At 33.0% G+C, this 19,278-nt stretch overlaps 2 protein-coding genes and 2 long non-coding RNA genes across 6 annotated transcripts; 2 read left to right on the top strand and 2 right to left on the bottom strand.

Annotated features, from left to right (window-relative positions):
- The first annotated feature begins 5,194 nt into the window (after positions 1-5,194).
- On the top strand, positions 5,195-9,497 carry LOC140757389 (uncharacterized). Of its 2 annotated transcripts, none has more exons than XM_073093063.1 (7): positions 5,195-5,327; positions 5,423-5,530; positions 5,992-6,129; positions 6,489-6,629; positions 6,948-7,189; positions 7,494-7,611; positions 8,715-9,497. In XM_073093063.1, coding segments are annotated over exons 1-7 (873 nt in total). In that variant the 5' UTR covers positions 5,195-5,325; the 3' UTR covers positions 8,839-9,497. The 2 variants fall into 2 exon arrangements, with proteins under 2 accessions (XP_072949164.1, XP_072949163.1); XM_073093062.1 differs by having other exon boundaries at positions 7,494-7,623.
- Positions 9,498-9,664: 167 nt separating this feature from the next.
- On the bottom strand, positions 9,665-12,853 carry Rad17 (Rad17 checkpoint clamp loader component). Of its 2 annotated transcripts, XM_073093060.1 has the most exons (10): positions 12,652-12,852; positions 12,471-12,575; positions 12,089-12,386; positions 11,840-12,005; positions 11,494-11,622; positions 11,081-11,262; positions 10,751-10,909; positions 10,269-10,462; positions 10,013-10,134; positions 9,665-9,776 (listed from the first exon to the last, which is right to left on the bottom strand). In XM_073093060.1, the coding sequence occupies exons 1-10, from the start codon at positions 12,658-12,660 to the stop codon at positions 9,677-9,679; spliced, it is 1,464 nt and encodes a 487-aa protein (XP_072949161.1). In that variant the 5' UTR covers positions 12,661-12,852; the 3' UTR covers positions 9,665-9,676. The 2 variants fall into 2 exon arrangements, with proteins under 2 accessions (XP_072949161.1, XP_072949162.1); XM_073093061.1 differs by lacking the exon at positions 10,751-10,909 and having other exon boundaries at positions 12,652-12,853.
- Positions 12,854-13,479: 626 nt separating this feature from the next.
- Positions 13,480-14,419, top strand: LOC140757391 (uncharacterized). The gene is made up of 2 exons (XR_012103973.1): positions 13,480-13,656; positions 13,835-14,419. It is a non-coding gene; the product is annotated as an uncharacterized LOC140757391 (long non-coding RNA).
- Positions 14,420-17,010: 2,591 nt separating this feature from the next.
- On the bottom strand, positions 17,011-19,268 carry LOC140757390 (uncharacterized). Its single transcript, XR_012103972.1, has 2 exons — positions 18,562-19,268; positions 17,011-17,964 (listed from the first exon to the last, which is right to left on the bottom strand). It is a non-coding gene; the product is annotated as an uncharacterized LOC140757390 (long non-coding RNA).
- Between the last annotated feature and the right edge of the window lie 10 nt (positions 19,269-19,278).

Raw genomic sequence — 19,278 nt, 5'->3', positions numbered from 1 at the left:
TCTTAAAACGATTGGCGATCTTTAATAATTATTTCACTTTTTTGTTATAAACAATTGAAAGATTTCAAGACAATCCGGTTTAATAAATGATTTAAAATTTAATTGATGTCAAATGATAATTATATTTTTTATAGTTAACATGTTGTACTGGTGCGGCCATCAGATTGACCGTACCTTTGTAACGGTCACAAATTAAAATATACAATTAGGTGTATGCTTAATAGCCGCATTATGTCCTAAAATTTATTATTTTTTTATAAGTCTGAAGTAGTAAATGTGTAAACAGACCACCTAATAATAGGTAAGTGGTCGCCGCCGTCCATGGAGATTTGAATTCAACCACACATGCGTTGCGACTTTTGAGGCTTAAGATGATCTCCTCAAATGTAAATTATTAAGTCATAATACGGCTTATAGTATATGTAAGTTGGTCTTTACAATTCAAATAAAATCGTTTAAAATAGGCTTAGCATGTACCCACATTTCATAAACAAAACATTCATTAAGAAACAATAATTCAAAGAAAAAAACTTACAACTCATTCAGGAATAAGACACCGCACGTCGATATTTCACTACCAATCAAATTTCAATTAATCAACAAGTTCACTTAGTGGAAGACTATGGAGTTTAATTACACCGTCTACGATCGCATGAGTGGCAACGGTGACCGCAGCGTGGCGCGGATGCTCGGAAGCGTATGTAGGGCGGTACACGCGCCGCCCCAGCCTTTATAACCGCCCAATTCATATACCTACTAACGGCTACTAACAGATCACGTCATTTTTATATTGCACAAATAAAATATGACGCTGTTTGCGGCTTTTCACAAATAATTACTGGTTAATCATAGGCTATTGTAGGCTAGTAGAGGTCTTTAAAACTTTTATGGAATGTTATAATCTATGGAATAATTAAGCGGCATATGAATTTATTTTGTATATTTACAATATTTTTATAAAAGCTCCATAGACTTAGTATACCAGACAAACAGGCCGAGCTACGCATGGTGTGATCCTTAAAGATTAAATTCGGACGTGACTTAAATCTCCCTCACACCTCATGGTGTGCCTAAATGCATTTAAATATTTTTCCTCTAAATTACTGATGAACCTAAATATTTAATGTATTTTTACACACATGCATTCATTCACACATCAGGGCCGGATTTGAAAGCCTGACGAAAAAGCGGAAGCTCCTAATTATGTTTTGAATCAAAGGAACAATTTTGTATGTTAACAATTTTTAAAAAAATATTGCTAAGAAATAAAATTATTTTAACAAAGTAGAAATTACGTAAGTGCAAGTAGTGAAATATATATGTAGGTATGGATATTGTAACATGTGCAAAAATATCTACTGTTTGACGTACTGACGAAAACGTGAAACATGAAAATGTAAGCTGACCCATTGTATTTTGTTTTTTTTTCTCTAATGCGAGGACTTCTTTCTTGTAGAGGGCCCTGGACAGTGGCCCTTTCTAGAAATCCGGCCCTGTGTGTAATACTGGTTTCCCCGGCTATACCAAATGTTACTAATTATAAATAATTTTAAAAGTAAATTTGTGAGGTACCTATTGCACAATAAGAAATTTCAATGAGAAATTAATATTTTCTATATTCATATCTCTAAGTTTCTGTGTCATGAGTGGCTGGGCCTAGCAGGGACTTGAACTGGGAACTTTTGGGAATATTAATTTAAACAAGTATTTGAATAAATAATTTGTGAATGTTTACCAGACACTGCACATATACTTTTTTACTTATTACATCATTGCAATGACGCATTCATATTTCATACAATCCATGGTAACAACACCCCATCATGTTCCCACAAAAAGATTAAGCGGTATTTAAGTTATTGCACACGTAAAAGATATAGGTCGTTATAAATAGCAATTATTGTCTCATTCAAGTAGGTGTAAGCCGACAGTCATAAAGGTGCGCTATCAACGAATAGATTGAAATAAGTTATATGCCAATGATAAAAACGTGTGAAAAAACAGGTTTTCCTCATATATTTTTATCTCTAATAGTAGGTAACTGGGTTCTTCAACAAAATGTCTATCTGTAAAATGAATGGCTTATTTTACAGACAGACTCGCTTTTGTTAAAGAATAATCAATAATTTTCTGAGGCTTACTATTGATAATCTAGAAAACTAGTGAAAGAATTGGATGGGGGTTTTATACAATAAAATAATTCGGGGCGTACAATAGCCTACTATTTATTTCTAAAATACCAAATATTTTACGAAACTTTTATTTACAAAAAAGCAAACTGCGATTATAAGTAAATGTGTAGGTATATAGCGACGTAGATCAGGACAAGCAGACAGTTAATAGGTACCGCTTCTTTGCTAAATGGTACGGAAAGCAAAACATGGTTTTATATTAAAACCTTTTCAGAGACAGGTAATTTGATAACAAATACGTTGTTGCACCAGTGGACCTTTATGATATTGAAATAGCAAACGAACATGCAGTCCTTCAGAGAGTACCTAAGTGGTCATTACCGCTCACACATATCTAAAGATGTCTACAGTGTCTTGATTACTGAATCAACCCCAGATTTGCAGATTAAAAGTACTTTTTGAGGCCCCAGATGCCACCCCTGAGGACTAAATTACACCTGTGGGTATACCTATGTCTCCAAGCACTTCAATGCAAAACACAGCAGCATTTAACACTACAGTTATCATGCATAAATAGGTGGTAGAATATTGGAACGCCGCCTTATATTATCCGTTCTGGTCTTATTGCTGCGCACGCGTCTTCTTTGGAAATATGACATGATATGCTTTGGACAGGGAATTAGTAGAATTCGCACCTCTAGAATGTAAACTCTCAAGTTCTATGTATGATGGTGCTAGCGCAGCCGAACCGCGAATATACACTACCACCTTCATATTATACATATGTATATACATATTTATTATGCAATATATTAATACTTATTATGTAGCACTTCACCAAAATGCTATATTTTTGTAAATAGGTAGAGTTCTATACGAAGAGATCGCTTAGGGGCGATGTAGGGAGTAGGGCATAGGGTGCTGACACGGGCCTCCGACGGTGTTAATGTGCGGCCGTGTCGCCCAGCGGGGGCGTAAAGCTTTTCGCACTCCACCGCAATGAGTGTTAAAACAGTCATTACTAACTTAAATAGCGCTCTCTGTATTATTATTGACATCAATCTGTGTTTCACAACTAACGGCGCGTTTGATTTCAATTATTATTGCCCATAAGTGTATTTATGAGTTATAGTTTTTTATGTCTTTAGGTAAAGGTAGAATAGGTAGGTAGGTAGAATAAAACATGAAAGAATATAATACATGTATACTATAATTTACCTCACTATGCTAATATACATGGTGTCCCGTAAGTACCACGACAAATTTGGGGAGAACATAGGATAGGGTAGACCTCTCATAGAAAAAAAACCTTAGTAAAAGTGTCACCGTCTTGCACTATTGATTGTTTATTAATTTTTAAAAAAATCAGCCCTCTTCATCTTCTTTCTTTAACTGTGTGTTAAATTTTGTGATGCAGTGTTATTTTTTTCTGTTAAATAGGTACTATCAGATAGATTAACTACCATGCTGAAATGTAAATTGGTTAATGGATGTAAAGGAATCATGAAACAATTAAGGCTATATTTAGATTATATTTTTTTTACTATTTTTCAACTTTGCCTATTCGCAGTGAAAAAAAATATATTGAACTATAAGTGCACATTACTCAAAAAAATATGTCTAGTTAATAGAGATTTCAGAAAGGCACCACACTTACTATTTAAAGCTGAAGAAAAAAAGTTAAGGCTGTTTTGCATGAAAGGGACTGAACTATTACTATTTTTTCCTCAACTTTGCCTATTCGCGGTGAAAAAAAAATGTATTGAACTATAAGTGCACATTACTAAAAAAAAATATGTCTAGTTAATAGAGATTTCAGAAAGGCACCACACTTACTATTTAAAGCTGAAGAAAAAAAGTTAAAGCTGTTTTGCATGAAAGGGACTGAAACCAACTAAAACGTAATGAGCAAGTTTTTTATTTAAATTACGCTTGCTACCGACTCACATCAAACAGTATAAAATTACATTATTGACTAGTTAGACACTGTAAAATATCCTTTTTCAGTTGTAAAAAAACAAGTAAGTAACTAAGTGGCAAACAAAGTAAGACGATTTTTCAAGTCAATTTTTACCTACTTTTAACTGTCGTGTCGAAGTGAAACTTCATATGTTTATGTAATTTGAGAGACAATTATATATACTCTCTAATAGCTATAATCTGGTATCTTGGAACTGATCGTTTGTCGTGTCGTCTTACGGGACATTACCTGTATAAGCGTCATAAACATGCGTGTCAAGAACCTTAATTATTTAATTTTGTTTGGTTTGAGTAAATAATAAAACTTTTTTGTACAGCATCAGATATAATAGGACTATCAGCTTAATTTGTTTATTTTACCATTTAGATACAGATTATTATAATCATAAACATGCCCATTGTATTGATTGTGGAATAATGCCCATGCACCCAAGTGTGCATATAAAATTAATCTTTCTACTTACAGTTACTTTCTACTTAAAGTTTCTACTCTTAAACCCATAGTAAATTAAAGTTGCTCATTAATTATAATGATTATTGAGTTATTATCATCGGTAGATTTATGCTTTTTGTTTTTTTTTTATCGATCTAACATCCGTGACTAGCAAGTTTCGTAATTTTGTAAACAGCATTGTTTTTACCAAAACCGTCGCTAAGATGGGTCGGTCGAGCGTTTTTTTTTATAATATATGAGTAGCAGACGAGCATGCAGTCCTGATGGTAAGTAGTTACTGCCGCCCATAAACATCTGTAATCAACCCCAGATAGGATTAGATATTCCTACCTGAGGTCGGCCACAGATGCGCCGATACCCCTGAGGACTAAGCTGGAACGCCTCGGAAAAGTCTGTCTCCCTTACCACACCCTTCAAAACGGAATTCTACCACCTTCAGAGCTGCTCCAATATACAGTTTTTTTAATGAAAATACCGAAGGAATAAAGGCAATTTATTTAAAAAAGTATTAACAAGCACATATATTTTTACTCGGTATATAAAATCGTTTTTATGCGCACTTTTATAACGGCTGAATGATAAAAGTTACTTTTGCCCTTAAGAATTTATAGTCTGTGTTTGTACATTTATAATCTGTAAATTCGAAATGAATTCAATGAAAGGAAAATTAAAAAAGTATGGAGTTTAGCCGGACGCGGATCGTTGTGAAAGAGTGAAAAGGATTATTTTAATAGTTCTGATTATTGGTAATTTGATATAATGTAAGTTTTCTGATATATTTGAAGTCTTTGATGGCTTAATAACAAAATATCAGAACTGAGAACTGTTTAATTTATAATCGTTGTTTGTTTGAAAGGGCACGCAATAAATCGCCATCGGCTTCCTCTGACAAGGACAAGAAGAAGCCAAAAGATAAAAAGAAGAAGGGGGATTCGGGGTCAAGTAGCAGCGATAGCAGTGGCAGGTACAGATTATGATTAACTTTCAGAAGTTAATTTATTGTGACGGTGAGGTTAGGCGTCACTTGACATTTTAGTTAGGACGGCGCGAAACTAAAACATTTTTATTTGGGGCATATAAACAATCTAATTCGAATGAATCTGCATTATTTACTACTACTACTTTTCGCCTAGGGAAGAATAATTTTAGAATAAGTACTTCATACCTTTGTAGTGACTGTGGGTGTAAACACTCATTCTGCATGACATATTTCTATGGTGAACCATGGAAAACGATTAACGTTATCACTTACAAATTATGCGTTGCAGGGATGAGTGATATTTCTAATAATATATACATAAACTCCAGTTCTTCAAATTCTAATTGTAAAAGACATTAAAAGCTCTAAGCTAGTTTTCTTAATGATGTTCTTAATCTGCCTGTCAATTTACAGATAACTCTTTCATTAAAAATGTATAACTTTAGTTCCTCAGACAGCAGCTCATCCAGGTCCTCATCTCGGTCATCATCAAGTAGCTCCGGTAGCTCCTCCCGGTCTTCCTCATCGTCGAGTTCATCCAGTAGCAGCAGCAGCAACAATGATCGCTCCAGGCCAAAGAAGAAGTAAGTATTACAAACAATTTTTTTTAGCTTAATTCTATTATATAGTTTAAATCGTACGTAATACTAAAACATAAAGGACTTAAATAACTTTACACTTTACATAATAATCTAAAATTCAGCCGTCAGTTGAAATATAATTACTCCTATGGTTAAATTTGAATCAATGCTACTACTACTTGTCTCAATTGTGGGTAATATATAAAAGGACACAAAAATGTATGTTATCTGAAAATTAATTAATTCATGTTTTGAAAAGCCATATTACCTTCATCTGGTGGAAGGTTTGCTGATATCTTGCTTTAGTTTATCGTAATATATCTATTATGAAATATATTTAAAAGCTAATAAATTGATTTTAGGACATCTCCAAATAAAAGTCCTGTCAAAGATCGCCGTGAACCAGAAAGAGATAAAGTTAGAGACAGATCTCCAATAGATAAGAAGAAAGTGGTCCCACCTATAACTAACGATAAGTCTAAGAGCAAGGATAAGCATGAGAGGTAAAAAAATCACAGTACTCATTTATATTTTCAGCTCTCTATAATTTTATACTTACACAATCCTACTCTTTGGTAGAAATTCAACATATAGCAGAGGTTTCAATATGTAAAACAACATGTTTTGTCCAATAGGAATATTTATAATGAATCTCTCAATTACAAAAATATATTTAAGAGATATAATATAATAATGCAGATATTTTAAATATGGCTAAAATTGTTATTTAAATTTTATCTGAGTAGATCTAAAAGCTAGTAATGCAGTGTATAATGAACAATATTTAAAGATGTTCAAAATAAATTACATGGAATTTGCAGGTCGCCTGGACGTAAGAAGCGCGAACGGTCACCACCACCGCGACCAACACGCATTCACATAGGGCGGTTGACATTAAATGTGACACGGGATCACGTCCATGAAATATTCTCCACATATGGTACCGTGAAGGCAGTTGAATTTCTGACGGACAGACTGCACCCGCACAATGGGCGTGGGCATGCTTATGTGGAGTTCACCAATGCGGATGAAGCTGAAAATGCTATGAAGCATATGGACGGAGGTAATAAATTCATTATCTTTTTTGTGGTTCTTTAATGTCTTTTTTTTTATGAGCAAATTTTATATTTGAAATCATAGATTATCTAGGTTTGAAATAAAGACTCTTGAACTAACTACATTTTCTTGTTTTGATTTATTTAAATCTGTTATTTAGGCAGAAAGATTACTGTCCCTCATGGACATTTGCACAACATCAGAGGAGTGACCAATCTACTATGAGTAAAAGCTGCTTTTCTTTTTGTTTTGTCAATCACAAAAAAAAATGTAATTCACGTAGTTGATACACATGCAATGTTTGTTCACAGGGCAGATCGACGGGCAGGAGATCACGGCGGCGCCGGTGCTGGTGCCGTCGCGGCCGCGCCGCGTGTCGCCGCGCGCGCCGCCGCGCCACGCGCCCCCGCGCCGACACTCGCCGCCCAGGTACCCGCCACGGTACTACTGCATGCATACGTGAGATTTGTTGCTCTAGGGGCCTTTGTCCACTGTCACCGGATCTCCACCGAGGCGGAGATTATTTCGGGCCGACTTGAATGTGGCATGACGGCGATCGTTTGTCCACCCCGAGCGAAATCGCCGGTTTAGTTTGTTACAGCTATTACGGCTACGGTTACGTGTGACGGCAGTGTGTGGATAAGTTCAAACGTATTTTATATTAACGGAACATCGGCCCGTCAATCTCTGCGGCCAGGATGACGGTGCTCGGGTGACGGACGTACGGTGGACACGCGGCTATAGTAAATGTATGTACCGCTACTTCAACACCGTCATCTCGTTCTCGGTGACGGTGGTGGTGGACAAACACTCTAAAGCCTATGAAACTACGAAGTGGGGCTACTCTAAAATGGAGTGATAATGCTCATTAAGTTGAAATTGGGTTCCATTTGTCTTAAATTTATAACGTCTTAATAGGCATATTATTTTTTTTATTTGCATTTGACTTCTTTGCATGTTCATTATTGTATTGTATGATGGCGACACACTATTACTGATCCGTCCTTCAATTGACATTAGACCTACTTACATAGTGTAGAATATATGTATATGCATGAGATATCAACATTATATGTATAGGAACTTTTTGTAATCAATTTTAGTAGTGTAGTATGTGTCTATATAACAATAGAATGTCATTGTATTGGGATCAAATAGTCATTGCATGAGTTTAGTAGTTTAAGTAGATAGATACTTATGATAAATGGTTTAATACTTAGCACTACAATCTTATAAATAAAATTCTCGTTTCACAATGTTAGTTACCTCTCCTTCCCCTCCTCTGAAACGGCTTTACCAATTTTCACCAAATTTTATATGCATATTCAGTAGGTCTGAGAATCTGCTACTATCTATTTCATACCCCTAAGTGATAAGGGTTGTTCACCATTAACGTTTTTTTATTTATATGGCAACACATTTGCCGAGTCAGCTAGTTAGTCAATATATAATTACTGTATTATATGATGGTACATATGTAGTTTAATTGCAATGTAAAAATAGATTAGTAAATGAATGAATGTATACACCAGGTATCGCCGGCGCAGCCCGCCGCGGCGCCGCTCGCCGCCGCGCCGCCGCCGCTCGCGCTCGCGCTCCCCGCGCGCCGCGCCGCGCCGCCGCCGCTCCAGGTCCTCCTCCTCCTCATCCCGGTAGCCACCACACACCACACTACACACGCACCCCCACACAACCACCAGCAAGCCAACACCGCCGCCAACGTACGTGTCTCAGCGATACACATTCCAGATACGTCCACCCAGGTAAGTATGATTCCTGTACACTTTTTAGCCCCGTTCCACCGGTATCTACATGTTGCTACGATATAATGGGAGTTAACTTTATAGGAAGACTTATTACATAATGTTTAACAATAGTACATTACTATACAATGTCTAATTAAAATTGACATCAACATATAACCTTATTACCTTACTAACAACTGTGATGGGCAGGTGAGTAAAAAAACTTGCAATTGCAATTGAATAGCGAAATTATTGTTTAACTATTGATAGTGACATTGATAATAAATTTAATAAGTATAATATTGACAAGTAATGTAGATTATGAAAAATTTTACACCTCGCTGTATTACGTCTATATTCATCGTTATATATGGCCATCAATATTAATGAGTCTTTTTCATTAAAAAGCTTGCAAAATGGAAATTGAATTGGTGAGTGCGCAGTGAACCATACAATAGTGACTAAAGTGCAGTGCTAGTTTAAAGCCGATGTATTTTTATGTGTAATTGGGATATTATTGACTATTGTTTTAAGTATTGTAATTTCACACATTAAACAATTTAGTAATAATATATATTTTTTATTTTATTCCCAGATCCAAAGAGCCCGTTTCTAATGTCAAGTAAATAATATATGGTTAACAATGAAGAGATATAGATTGAATAATATTTTAATTGTTACAATAAACAATATGTTTATCCTATTAACATTTTTATTTCAATTAAATAATACTACACTTTATGACTAAACTAACTGGTAATTATCTTATAATAACTTAAATAATCGGTAACCAGAACTTTGCCTTTGTATAAGTAATTTTGTTCCAAAAGGGGCAACTCATTCAATGACCTGAAACAATATTGAAATTATTACAATATTTATATAAAATATATAAAATTGTAACTAGCTGAGAATGATGTGATACATATACAGGCCCTAATGTATCTGCACAGTAGTAGCAGATTGGCATGCATTTACTCTTAAATTCCGGATATTATAGGTCAGGATAAGTTTCTTCTCGAAATATTATACTACTATAAACAAAGGTAAAATAAGAAATACTATGAGAAATATGATTTACTCACGGATATTGAATTTTCATATTCTTTGGACCTCTTACTGGATTCCATGCAGAGATAGGATGTTTATTAGCCAACATTAAACCTGCCACAGCTACATACAACCCTTGTTCTTGACTCAGCTTTTCCTACAAAAAAAATATTTTAGTATGTTCTTGTAAGTTTACTTCAATATACTTACTAAGACAAAACATATTTTAATTCTTTTATTCCTTAGCAAGATATATTTTTAATTTTAATAATAATAAAAATTATATCTTACATTCCACTCGGCAAGCATAACATCAGCATCGCTAAGCGCCATAGCAGCCATTACAGTATCATTTGGACACGAAAAATGCGGCAAGTAGTTCTCCTCTAGGAAGTTGACAAAAGAACTAGGATGGCTGAGAAATTGTTCAATTATATCTTTAGGTAAATGCGAAAATTGTTGACTGCCATTTCCGTCAGCAATAACTAAAAAACATAAATACACCATGAATGCAAACTTGTTACACCAATGTCTTTTATGTCCTATGGTTTTATGTCGCGCGTTTTTCCTCACGCGTGAATTAACTCACTATAGACTCTTTACAATCTACATGACTATAGCATGGATGACAGGAAAAGTATAAATAAAAACGTTACGCTGCAAGTGGTGCAATCGCAGGTAATAACACGGCTAGACGAAAAAAAACCTAGGTCATATATGATTTATTTCATAAATATAAGTATTTCATAAAGGTACATTATTAAAACACATACTTTTTGGATTCAATACTCTTCCTACTCCATGTAGTATGCTTACTGTTTGATCTTTGCCTAGTGACAAAAATTTACTTGACGGATTCTTCTTCTTCCTAGTTGTTTTGCTTTTAACTTCTTTCTCTTTGAATATGCTAGTCTCTAAATTAGCATTTGAACCTGTAAATAATACATAAGAATTTTACAATATTTCAGTTGAACATTTTCAGTAATTGAGATGATAAATTGTAAATGGAAAGTTTTTTATAGTTTTGTGCTAATTCTATAACAAATTAAATTTTTTATTTATTATTATTCAGAATATTATTAATTACAATACATTTTTCATACCTTTTAAACATGCAAAATGCAAATTCAAAATAGCTGATCTAACATCTCCCCCAGAGGAATTCACAACTGATTCAATCAAATCATTTGTTGGAACATTGTACATGCTGGTATATTTTTTGCTGATTATATCCGAAGCTCTTTTCAGTGCTAACTTCAAGCCAGTAGCTGAGACACTATTGAACCTGTAAAGTGGGATGGTTAAAAGTTTTCTGCAATTTATGTAGTTATAAATTACTTAATTAATCGTGAAATAAAGTTGTTATTTTTAAGCATTTTGCTATGTAGCGAATGAATTCAGATCATGATACATATCTTGAATATTATACTTATAAGTACTTGTACACAAACAAAATATTTATATTAAAGAATATTAATTTATGTTATATTATTTACATAATTACAGGATTACTTACATAATTTGTTGAATTTTAAATGTTTCCTTTAGGGCAGGAGTAAAAAGGTTTATAACGGAATTCTTGTTATCTGTATGAGTCTCTGAAGATATGAATACAATGGGTGACTTAGCTCTCTGCTTATACTGCCTAAAATGTTAAAAACGGTTTTACATTATAGTTGTGTTACAAGTTTGTAGTTTATAAATTTCACCATGGTTGCTATGGAAATTGTTTCCTATTCCAACTTCATTTTTGTTTTGTAAATACCTCAATCTTTCAGGACATAGCAGTGTTCATAATCTAATAAAAGTAACAATCATGCAATTCTCATATCACAAAAATAAATAATACTGAATATTCTTACTGCAAAACATCAGTAAATTCCGATGGATTCCTCAGAAATGTGTTAGGGAAATCCTCTACAAGCACTAATTTACAATCGTTATTATCTAGTAAAGATGTAAAATTTGCTGCATTTAATATGAAGTCTAGGAATTGTTTGGATTGCTTCTCTTTGAACTCAAAATCACCTGCAAAATAAATCACAAAGTTATATTTAAAGATATAAAAAATATAAGCCAAATACTATCAAGTATAAAATTATTTGCAATACCATATTCAGAAGGAAATTCAATGTCCACAGGAGTTATCCATTCTGTTATTCTGATGTTATGTTTTGTGGCTAATGTTCTTACAGTAGCAGTTTTACCGCAACCAACTGGCCCGGTCAGAAGAAGCATGCTACTGGAACTACATTTACAGGCAACTTTCATCCATTCTTCAACTTCCTGAACTTTTTTATTATTAACAGCTAAGTCCTCGACTTTCTCTGGGTCAAAATTTTTCATCCAATTTGTGTTGTTGATGACATTTTGTAGGTCTGTACTTTTATAAGCAATTATGGGGGATTCCTAAAATGAAATTAAACTTCAACTTTAATCTTAGACTTAATTTACAATTAATTCACAATAAATATTTACGCAAAATATAAATACCTCATTGGATGTTTTCACAGGAGATTCCCCTTTAGCTTTAATTGTATTTTTAATTGGTGGCTGACCCTCGTCGAAATTAAACTCTGGCGTAAACCATTTCTTTCCCTAAAGAATACAAAGCTTAAATTTAAAAGTTTATAAATTAAAAATTAAGATGATTTAATCACATAACGATTCCAACCTTAGGCATTGTTTAATTTCCTTTAATCACAATAGTTAAGAGGCACTCCTAAATATTAAGATAGGATATTAACAGTTTTAAAAGTCTATACATATAATATAATTAAAACCATTTGAGTAAGAAACTTCGTCTAATTACATACAGTTCAAAATTTTTCGTTTAAATTTTGACTTTTTGCGAAGTGTCAATGACAACTTTGAAGTATGACAAGCTGTCAAACACTCAACATGTCAGCCTGGCAGACATTGTAATAGGAAATAATATAGTCCTACCAACGTACCAACTTTTCTGTGCGTGTGATAGGGGCGCCATTGTCTACTACCTATAAACTGGAAAATTTTAACTACTGATTTTATCAATATTTTATCTATTATCTACCAATAATAACGATTATAACCAATATCTAAAATCAATGTTAAAAATTATCAATTTCATTGACAAAAACTTTCTAAGTTCTACTTTTTAAGATCATATTATATACTTATTAGAATAACGTTCATTAAGACGAATGATTCTGGCAATGAATTATTGTTTCCGAAAATCGCCACATGCACAGAAAAGTTTGTCGGCCTATAGAAACGATTTATTATAAATTGGGTACTTGACAGTTATAACAATAAAATATGAAATATGTTGGATATGATAGCTTATAAGTAAACATAAATTATGCAGTATTTCGTTTATTTTTTAATACGTTCTAAGTATTTTAATTTTTAAAAAGAAATTTTCGATTTTTTATCTGTGGATTTTAAATCCCAAAACGGCGACAGTGCTGCCTCAAATGTCATGTGACGTCACTACATCGAAACCAAACAAGACAAATAATAATTAAATCGTTGGCTGTTAGAGTTGGTTGAATTTATGTTGTGAACCGAAATGAAGCCATACTATATTAAAGCTGATAGCGTGAACCTGCTTAAAGAATCTCCATATATGCAGTGCAATAAATCAAAATGGATACAAAAACTTCCGTGACATAACCTATGGAAATATCAAATAAACAACGTAAGTAAAACATTCTTTATATTTACATTTAATCATATCGGACAATTAAAACATTTCTTAACTGACTTCAGACAGAAGAAAGGTTGTCTTCAAGTGATTATTAAGATTTTTTTAAATATACTTATATTCTTATGTGAACTGTTTTAAGGTTATTAATTGGCTATATTTATATTTACAGATCTTCCCGACAATCGTATAGTGACGACGTTATAGAGTATGTGCAGTTTAAGAGGAAGGCAAGTTTGTGTTTCATGAAAAGTAAAAGTTGTCCTGAACACAAGGTACATCAATGTGAGGAGCCAAAAGTTTCGAAAGTGGGCACCAGTCTGAAATACATAAAGTAAAGTACACGGGAAATAGTACTTCTTTACTTGCGTAACCTACCCAACAAGATGAAGGAAGAAAAATGACCATACAGTTCCTATTATTGCATTGCAATTTAATTCTGAAAATGACAGTGATAAAAATATATATCCATTTGTTACGGAAAATAATTTTAGTAATGAAGAAAAGCAGACACGCAAGCAGCACAAAAATTTAGCTTAGGTGATCTGTAGTAATTATTGTAACTGTAACATATGATAAATATATACAAAAGTTCTACTGTGTGTACTCACTAATAGAACCATATAAACCAAATAAACAAAGAAATCGGTTAATAAAATACTAATATTAGCAAATCATGTATTTTTAATTATACAGTCATGTAACTTAATCAGTGCACATGCACCATCAATAATAACACAGTCATGAAATATTTTAATTGTGTCCTATTAATTACAGAATGGGCCCTTAAAATAGAATTCTCATAAACGTCTTATAATTCTATTCTTATCATAGACATCTATATAATATATTAAATATATGAATACTTCCACTTGCTGTTTTGTTTTGATTACGTCCCGTTCCAATGATTTGGAATTGACGAATCACTCTAGAGTTACTAAATTTATTCCTTTTTTTCAATAATACTTCTCTTACATAGATAGCTTAAAATGTCATTGCTTGCAAACAGAGGATTTAAACATATAAGAATCTGCAAGTTCTTTAACGTTTATGAGATTTGGGTTTAGGAACTTGTATAAGCAAATTTGTTAGGATATTTAGTAATGCACGCCTTGTAATTTGACATTCTTGCAATTGTACTAATAAAAGTTAAATAATTCCCAAGATTTCCCCTAAAGTATGTGTAGCGTCGAAGTTTATTTCTATATTTTCAATGTGTTGACGTCACGCTACGAAATGACACTTGACCGCCTGTTTTGGCGTAACGTTCCGTTTACCGTAATAAAAATATGTTTTTTATTAATAAATAGCCCTTTTTTCAAAAAAATGATCAATTAAAGGCATATATAATACGTATATGAATTCATTAAAACAGTTTCCCAAAAAGTGTCAAGTAGCCAATTACTATGAAAACATTGTTTTAATCATAATGTACATTATCAATAAGCGAGTCGATTTTTCTCGTTCTGATAAAGGAACTATAAAATACAATAAGTTTAAAAATGACACAAAAATAAATAATTATTTAAATAAATGCGTAAATTGAAACGAGTATTGGAAAGTTTTACAGAGATAGCTACACAAAACTATTCAGTTATTTATTTAAGGTATCGAAAATATATAAACCCTGAAGTAATACTAAATATTATTTACTATAAAATAAAATGTAAGATTTGACATTTATTTTCATATTATGAAAGATATATACTAACAAGATTTCCTACTTCTTGTGTTTTCATATAGTTGACATTTGACATATTAATAAATCTAGCTTCGTAAACGTAACGTACCAAGTTACGTAAAATAATTGTATAATGTATTTTTGTAGGTTTTCTTATACTTATATTGTAAGGTGTACAGTGAATAATTTCTAATATTAGTTATCTAATGTATTAATTTCTCAAGTGAGTTGTTTATTTATCTAAATCAAATAATAATCAATGAGCTATAACCTATTGATCTGACGGATTATAATTGTATTGACAATATGCGTATTAATTTTTGCAGACGAAATGCAGGCGATTAAAGCGCTCGGTGCTGCTGCACCCTCCAAGGTGCTTTCGGTACTGAAACAGGGAGCTATTGCGCCCCTTGTAGGACAAATACGTAATACTCATTTGCCTGCACCGAATACGACGGAAAAACGTCCATACTCGCCTTTCCAAGATGCTTCGAATATGGCAGAGTATGCGGTTGCTCGGCTCGACGACTTGCTTAATTGGGGCCGAAAGGGTTCAATCTGGCCTATGACCTTCGGCTTGGCATGCTGTGCTGTGGAAATGATGCACATCGCTGCTCCTCGATATGATATGGACAGGTTGGTCTGACATGGAATTGTAATAAAAAAATACATGTCTTTAAATTAGTCACTACTAAACATCATGATTGAAACACTTTGAATATAGATACTTATTATAAATTTTGTATGTAGTAATTGTATTGATTATACAGTACCAAGAGGGGTATATTCGTTTTATATAGTCAAGTTGATCTTTTGCCAAGAAACATGATTTTAAAAATTTCAGAACTAGGCTAGTAAACATGAGATTCTAAACAGATAAATTAATCATGTGCAAAGAATATTATTCATATTCATGATAACCTGTGAGGTTTTAATTAACTCTGTTGATATCACTTGTACTTAGATGCGAGTGATTTAATTTAAAACATGCATACATTATACATCTTAATTTTTTATCATCCAATGTGCTACCATAACTTAAAACAATAAGTGATCTACACTTCTCTACTGAAGTTTATCTAGACATATATCTTAAAGAAAATCATCAACCATTACCGTCCTAGTGCTGGGCACGGGTCTCCTCTCAGAATGAGAAGGATTAGGCCATAGTGCACCATACTAGCCTGCATAGTACATATTGGTAGACTTGATATACCTCTGAAAACATTTATTTTTTTAAGATCTCAGATATGCACGTTTTCTAATGATTTTTTCCTTTACCGTTGAAACTAGTGTTACAGGCACATCGCATTGATCCATTTATATTGCTGGTGGTTAATACTTTACATCCCTTATTAAATACTTTTCTATTTTATATTTTAGAATGTTCAGTCTTGCTTTGAGTTATGAAATGTCAGCTGATTATTGCAATGTCTTTTATAATGGAGATATGATAAAATAGTGGATAAAGTTGTATGTGTTGATGATTATAGAAGAATATATTGTATTTCTGGAATTCCTTCTGAGCGTTTTCATACTAGTGATATTTAGTTTTTAATACGCACATAATTTTGAAAATCAGAGGTCAGGGATTGAACCTCCTTAATATATTGTTTGCAGATATGGTGTAGTATTCCGTGCTTCTCCTCGCCAGTCAGATGTGATGATTGTAGCTGGAACTTTGACAAACAAGATGGCTCCTGCTTTGAGGAAAGTGTACGACCAGATGCCTGACCCCAGATGGGTCATATCTATGGGTAGTTGTGCCAATGGTGGAGGATACTACCACTATTCTTACTCTGTTGTAAGGTAATATATACTTTCAAGTTATGGCATATTTCCAATTTAATGTTGACTAAAAAGGCAATGTAAGCAAGAAGATGTAAATAGAGATGTACATAATTATGCAGACAATATTGGTCTTGGCCAGGGCAGACTGTCCCTACTCCGTAGTCCACCGGTGGTGGCTAAAAATTATACTCACATTTATGTATAGAAAAATTTAAATGTCATCTTGTATTTTTTGAATTACTTTACTACTTTTTAATTCTGTATTTTTGTATGTTCAGTATTTAAAGTACATTTAGAGTTAATTTTTAAATAATACTTACATCATCAAATAACTAAAATCAATATGTTGCCTCATGTCTATCATCTAAGAAATGTACTCCTTATTTTCAGGGGTTGCGACCGTATTGTACCGGTAGACATTTATGTGCCGGGATGCCCACCAACAGCTGAAGCTTTACTTTACGGAGTCCTCCAATTACAGAAGAAAGTCAAGAGAATGAAATCTATTCAAGTTTGGTACAGAAAGTAAACATGCGAGAATAGACAATAGATCAATAAATCATAATTATAGCTATTATTTATTTCTTTTATAGAATATGATTATTGTTATAGCCATATTATTTATTTGAATCAAACCTAAATGTTTGCCTTAACATCTTTATTATTTGATGATTATCTCTTTATAGAATTGAACATTAATTAAAATATGCTGTCTTTAGAGATCAGAATTTAGATATTTTACTGTACCTATAAAGTAGTTTGCAAAATAAAAAATAATCAGGTAACAATTTTGCTGTTTGTTAGTTAAATAAATCTATTAACTCACAAGTCTATTTTTTTGCATGAAATGGTTATAATGGACATTTATGTTGTAGAGAATAAAATATTCTCACTTATTATAAAATATTATTTGGACACATTGTGTGTTATAAAATTGAAAATTACTGGGCCAAAGTATGAGTCTGCCGTTCTTTCAGTTAGGTCAACCAAGGTCAAGGTACACTTAGTTAGGAGTAACTTAGGTTTTAAGACAATAATTAAGTACACGCTAGTTTAACAGCTGGAAGTCAGCATTGACATCTTACATTGCTGACAGGCGGCAGGGGAGTAGATGGCTAAATTTAATTAAAGCTGTTTGCCCCATGTTTTTATTTTGTAGTAATTTTAACAATTAATTTTAGGGACAGTTTGAGAATATCTAATATTGGTTGGACTTTAACCGGTATCTTCTTCCACCACTCAGCACAGTAGTGCAAAATGCGCGGTGGAATCAATTATGCCAGACCACTTGGAGATTCCTGCCTAGAAGTGGGATACAGAAAGTTCTGCAGCCACGACACTTAAACTATACTGGAAGAAAACATTTAACATTCAGTTTACCCTGATTAAGACATCCCAATTGAGTAGTTGCTGCCGATTAAAGTCACAATAGCGTTAGCGCCACCTCGGTACAAATAATGGGCTCACTATCGCGCCGTGGGCACTTAACTATAGGAATAAGGAAATAGTATGGAAACTCGAATGCGTGTGTAGGGCACAGAATTAGTGTAATAAACGCACAGACGCGTTCAGGACAGTGAACGTGAAAGGGCATAGATGCAATTGAATCTCCGGTATATAGTGTATTATCTATGCAATTGAATAGCGAAATTATTGTTTAATAATAACTATTGATAGTGACATTGATAATAAATTTAATAAGTAGAATATTGACAAGTAATGTAGATTATGAAAAATTTTACACCTCGCTGTATTACGTCTATATTCATCATTATATATGGCCATCAATATTAATGAGTCTTTTTCATTAAAAAGCTTGCAAAATGGAAATTGAATTGGTGAGTGCGCAGTGAACCATGCAATAGTGACTAAAGTGCAGTGCTAGTTTAAAGCCGATGTATTTTTATGTGTAATTGGGATATTATTGACTATTGTTTTAAGTATTGTAATTTCACACATTAAACAATTTAGTAATAATATATATTTTTTATTTTATTCCCAGATCCAAAGAGCCCGTTTCTAATGTCAAGTAAATAATATATGGTTAACAATGAAGAGATATAGATTGAATAATATATTAGTTGTTACAATAAACAATATGTTTATCCTATTAACATTTTTATTTCAATTAAATAATACTACAC

The sequence above is a fragment of the Epargyreus clarus genome, unplaced genomic scaffold, assembly GCF_041222505.1.
Source record: "Epargyreus clarus isolate Ecla_fem2 unplaced genomic scaffold, WU_Ecla_fem_2.2 ptg000004l, whole genome shotgun sequence".
Lineage (NCBI taxonomy): Eukaryota > Metazoa > Arthropoda > Insecta > Lepidoptera > Hesperiidae > Epargyreus > Epargyreus clarus.
Note: the sequence above shows the minus strand (reverse complement) of the source record. Positions and strands in the feature narration are given on the sequence as shown.

What these genes read in the sequence shown, in the direction of transcription:
- LOC140757389 (XM_073093062.1), top strand. An exon ending in CGCTCCAGGCCAAAGAAGAA is followed by an intron (nt 6,130 to 6,488) that starts GTAAGTATTACA and finishes AATTGATTTTAG; the next exon opens with GACATCTCCAAATAAAAGTC. An exon ending in CCGCCCAGGTACCCGCCACG is followed by an intron (nt 7,624 to 8,714) that starts GTACTACTGCAT and finishes TGTATACACCAG; the next exon opens with GTATCGCCGGCGCAGCCCGC.
- Rad17 (XM_073093060.1), bottom strand. An exon ending in GAATTTACTGATGTTTTGCA is followed by an intron (nt 11,623 to 11,839) that starts GTAAGAATATTC and finishes TTAACATTTTAG; the next exon opens with GCAGTATAAGCAGAGAGCTA. An exon ending in TTATGCTTGCCGAGTGGAAT is followed by an intron (nt 10,135 to 10,268) that starts GTAAGATATAAT and finishes TTTTTTTTGTAG; the next exon opens with GAAAAGCTGAGTCAAGAACA.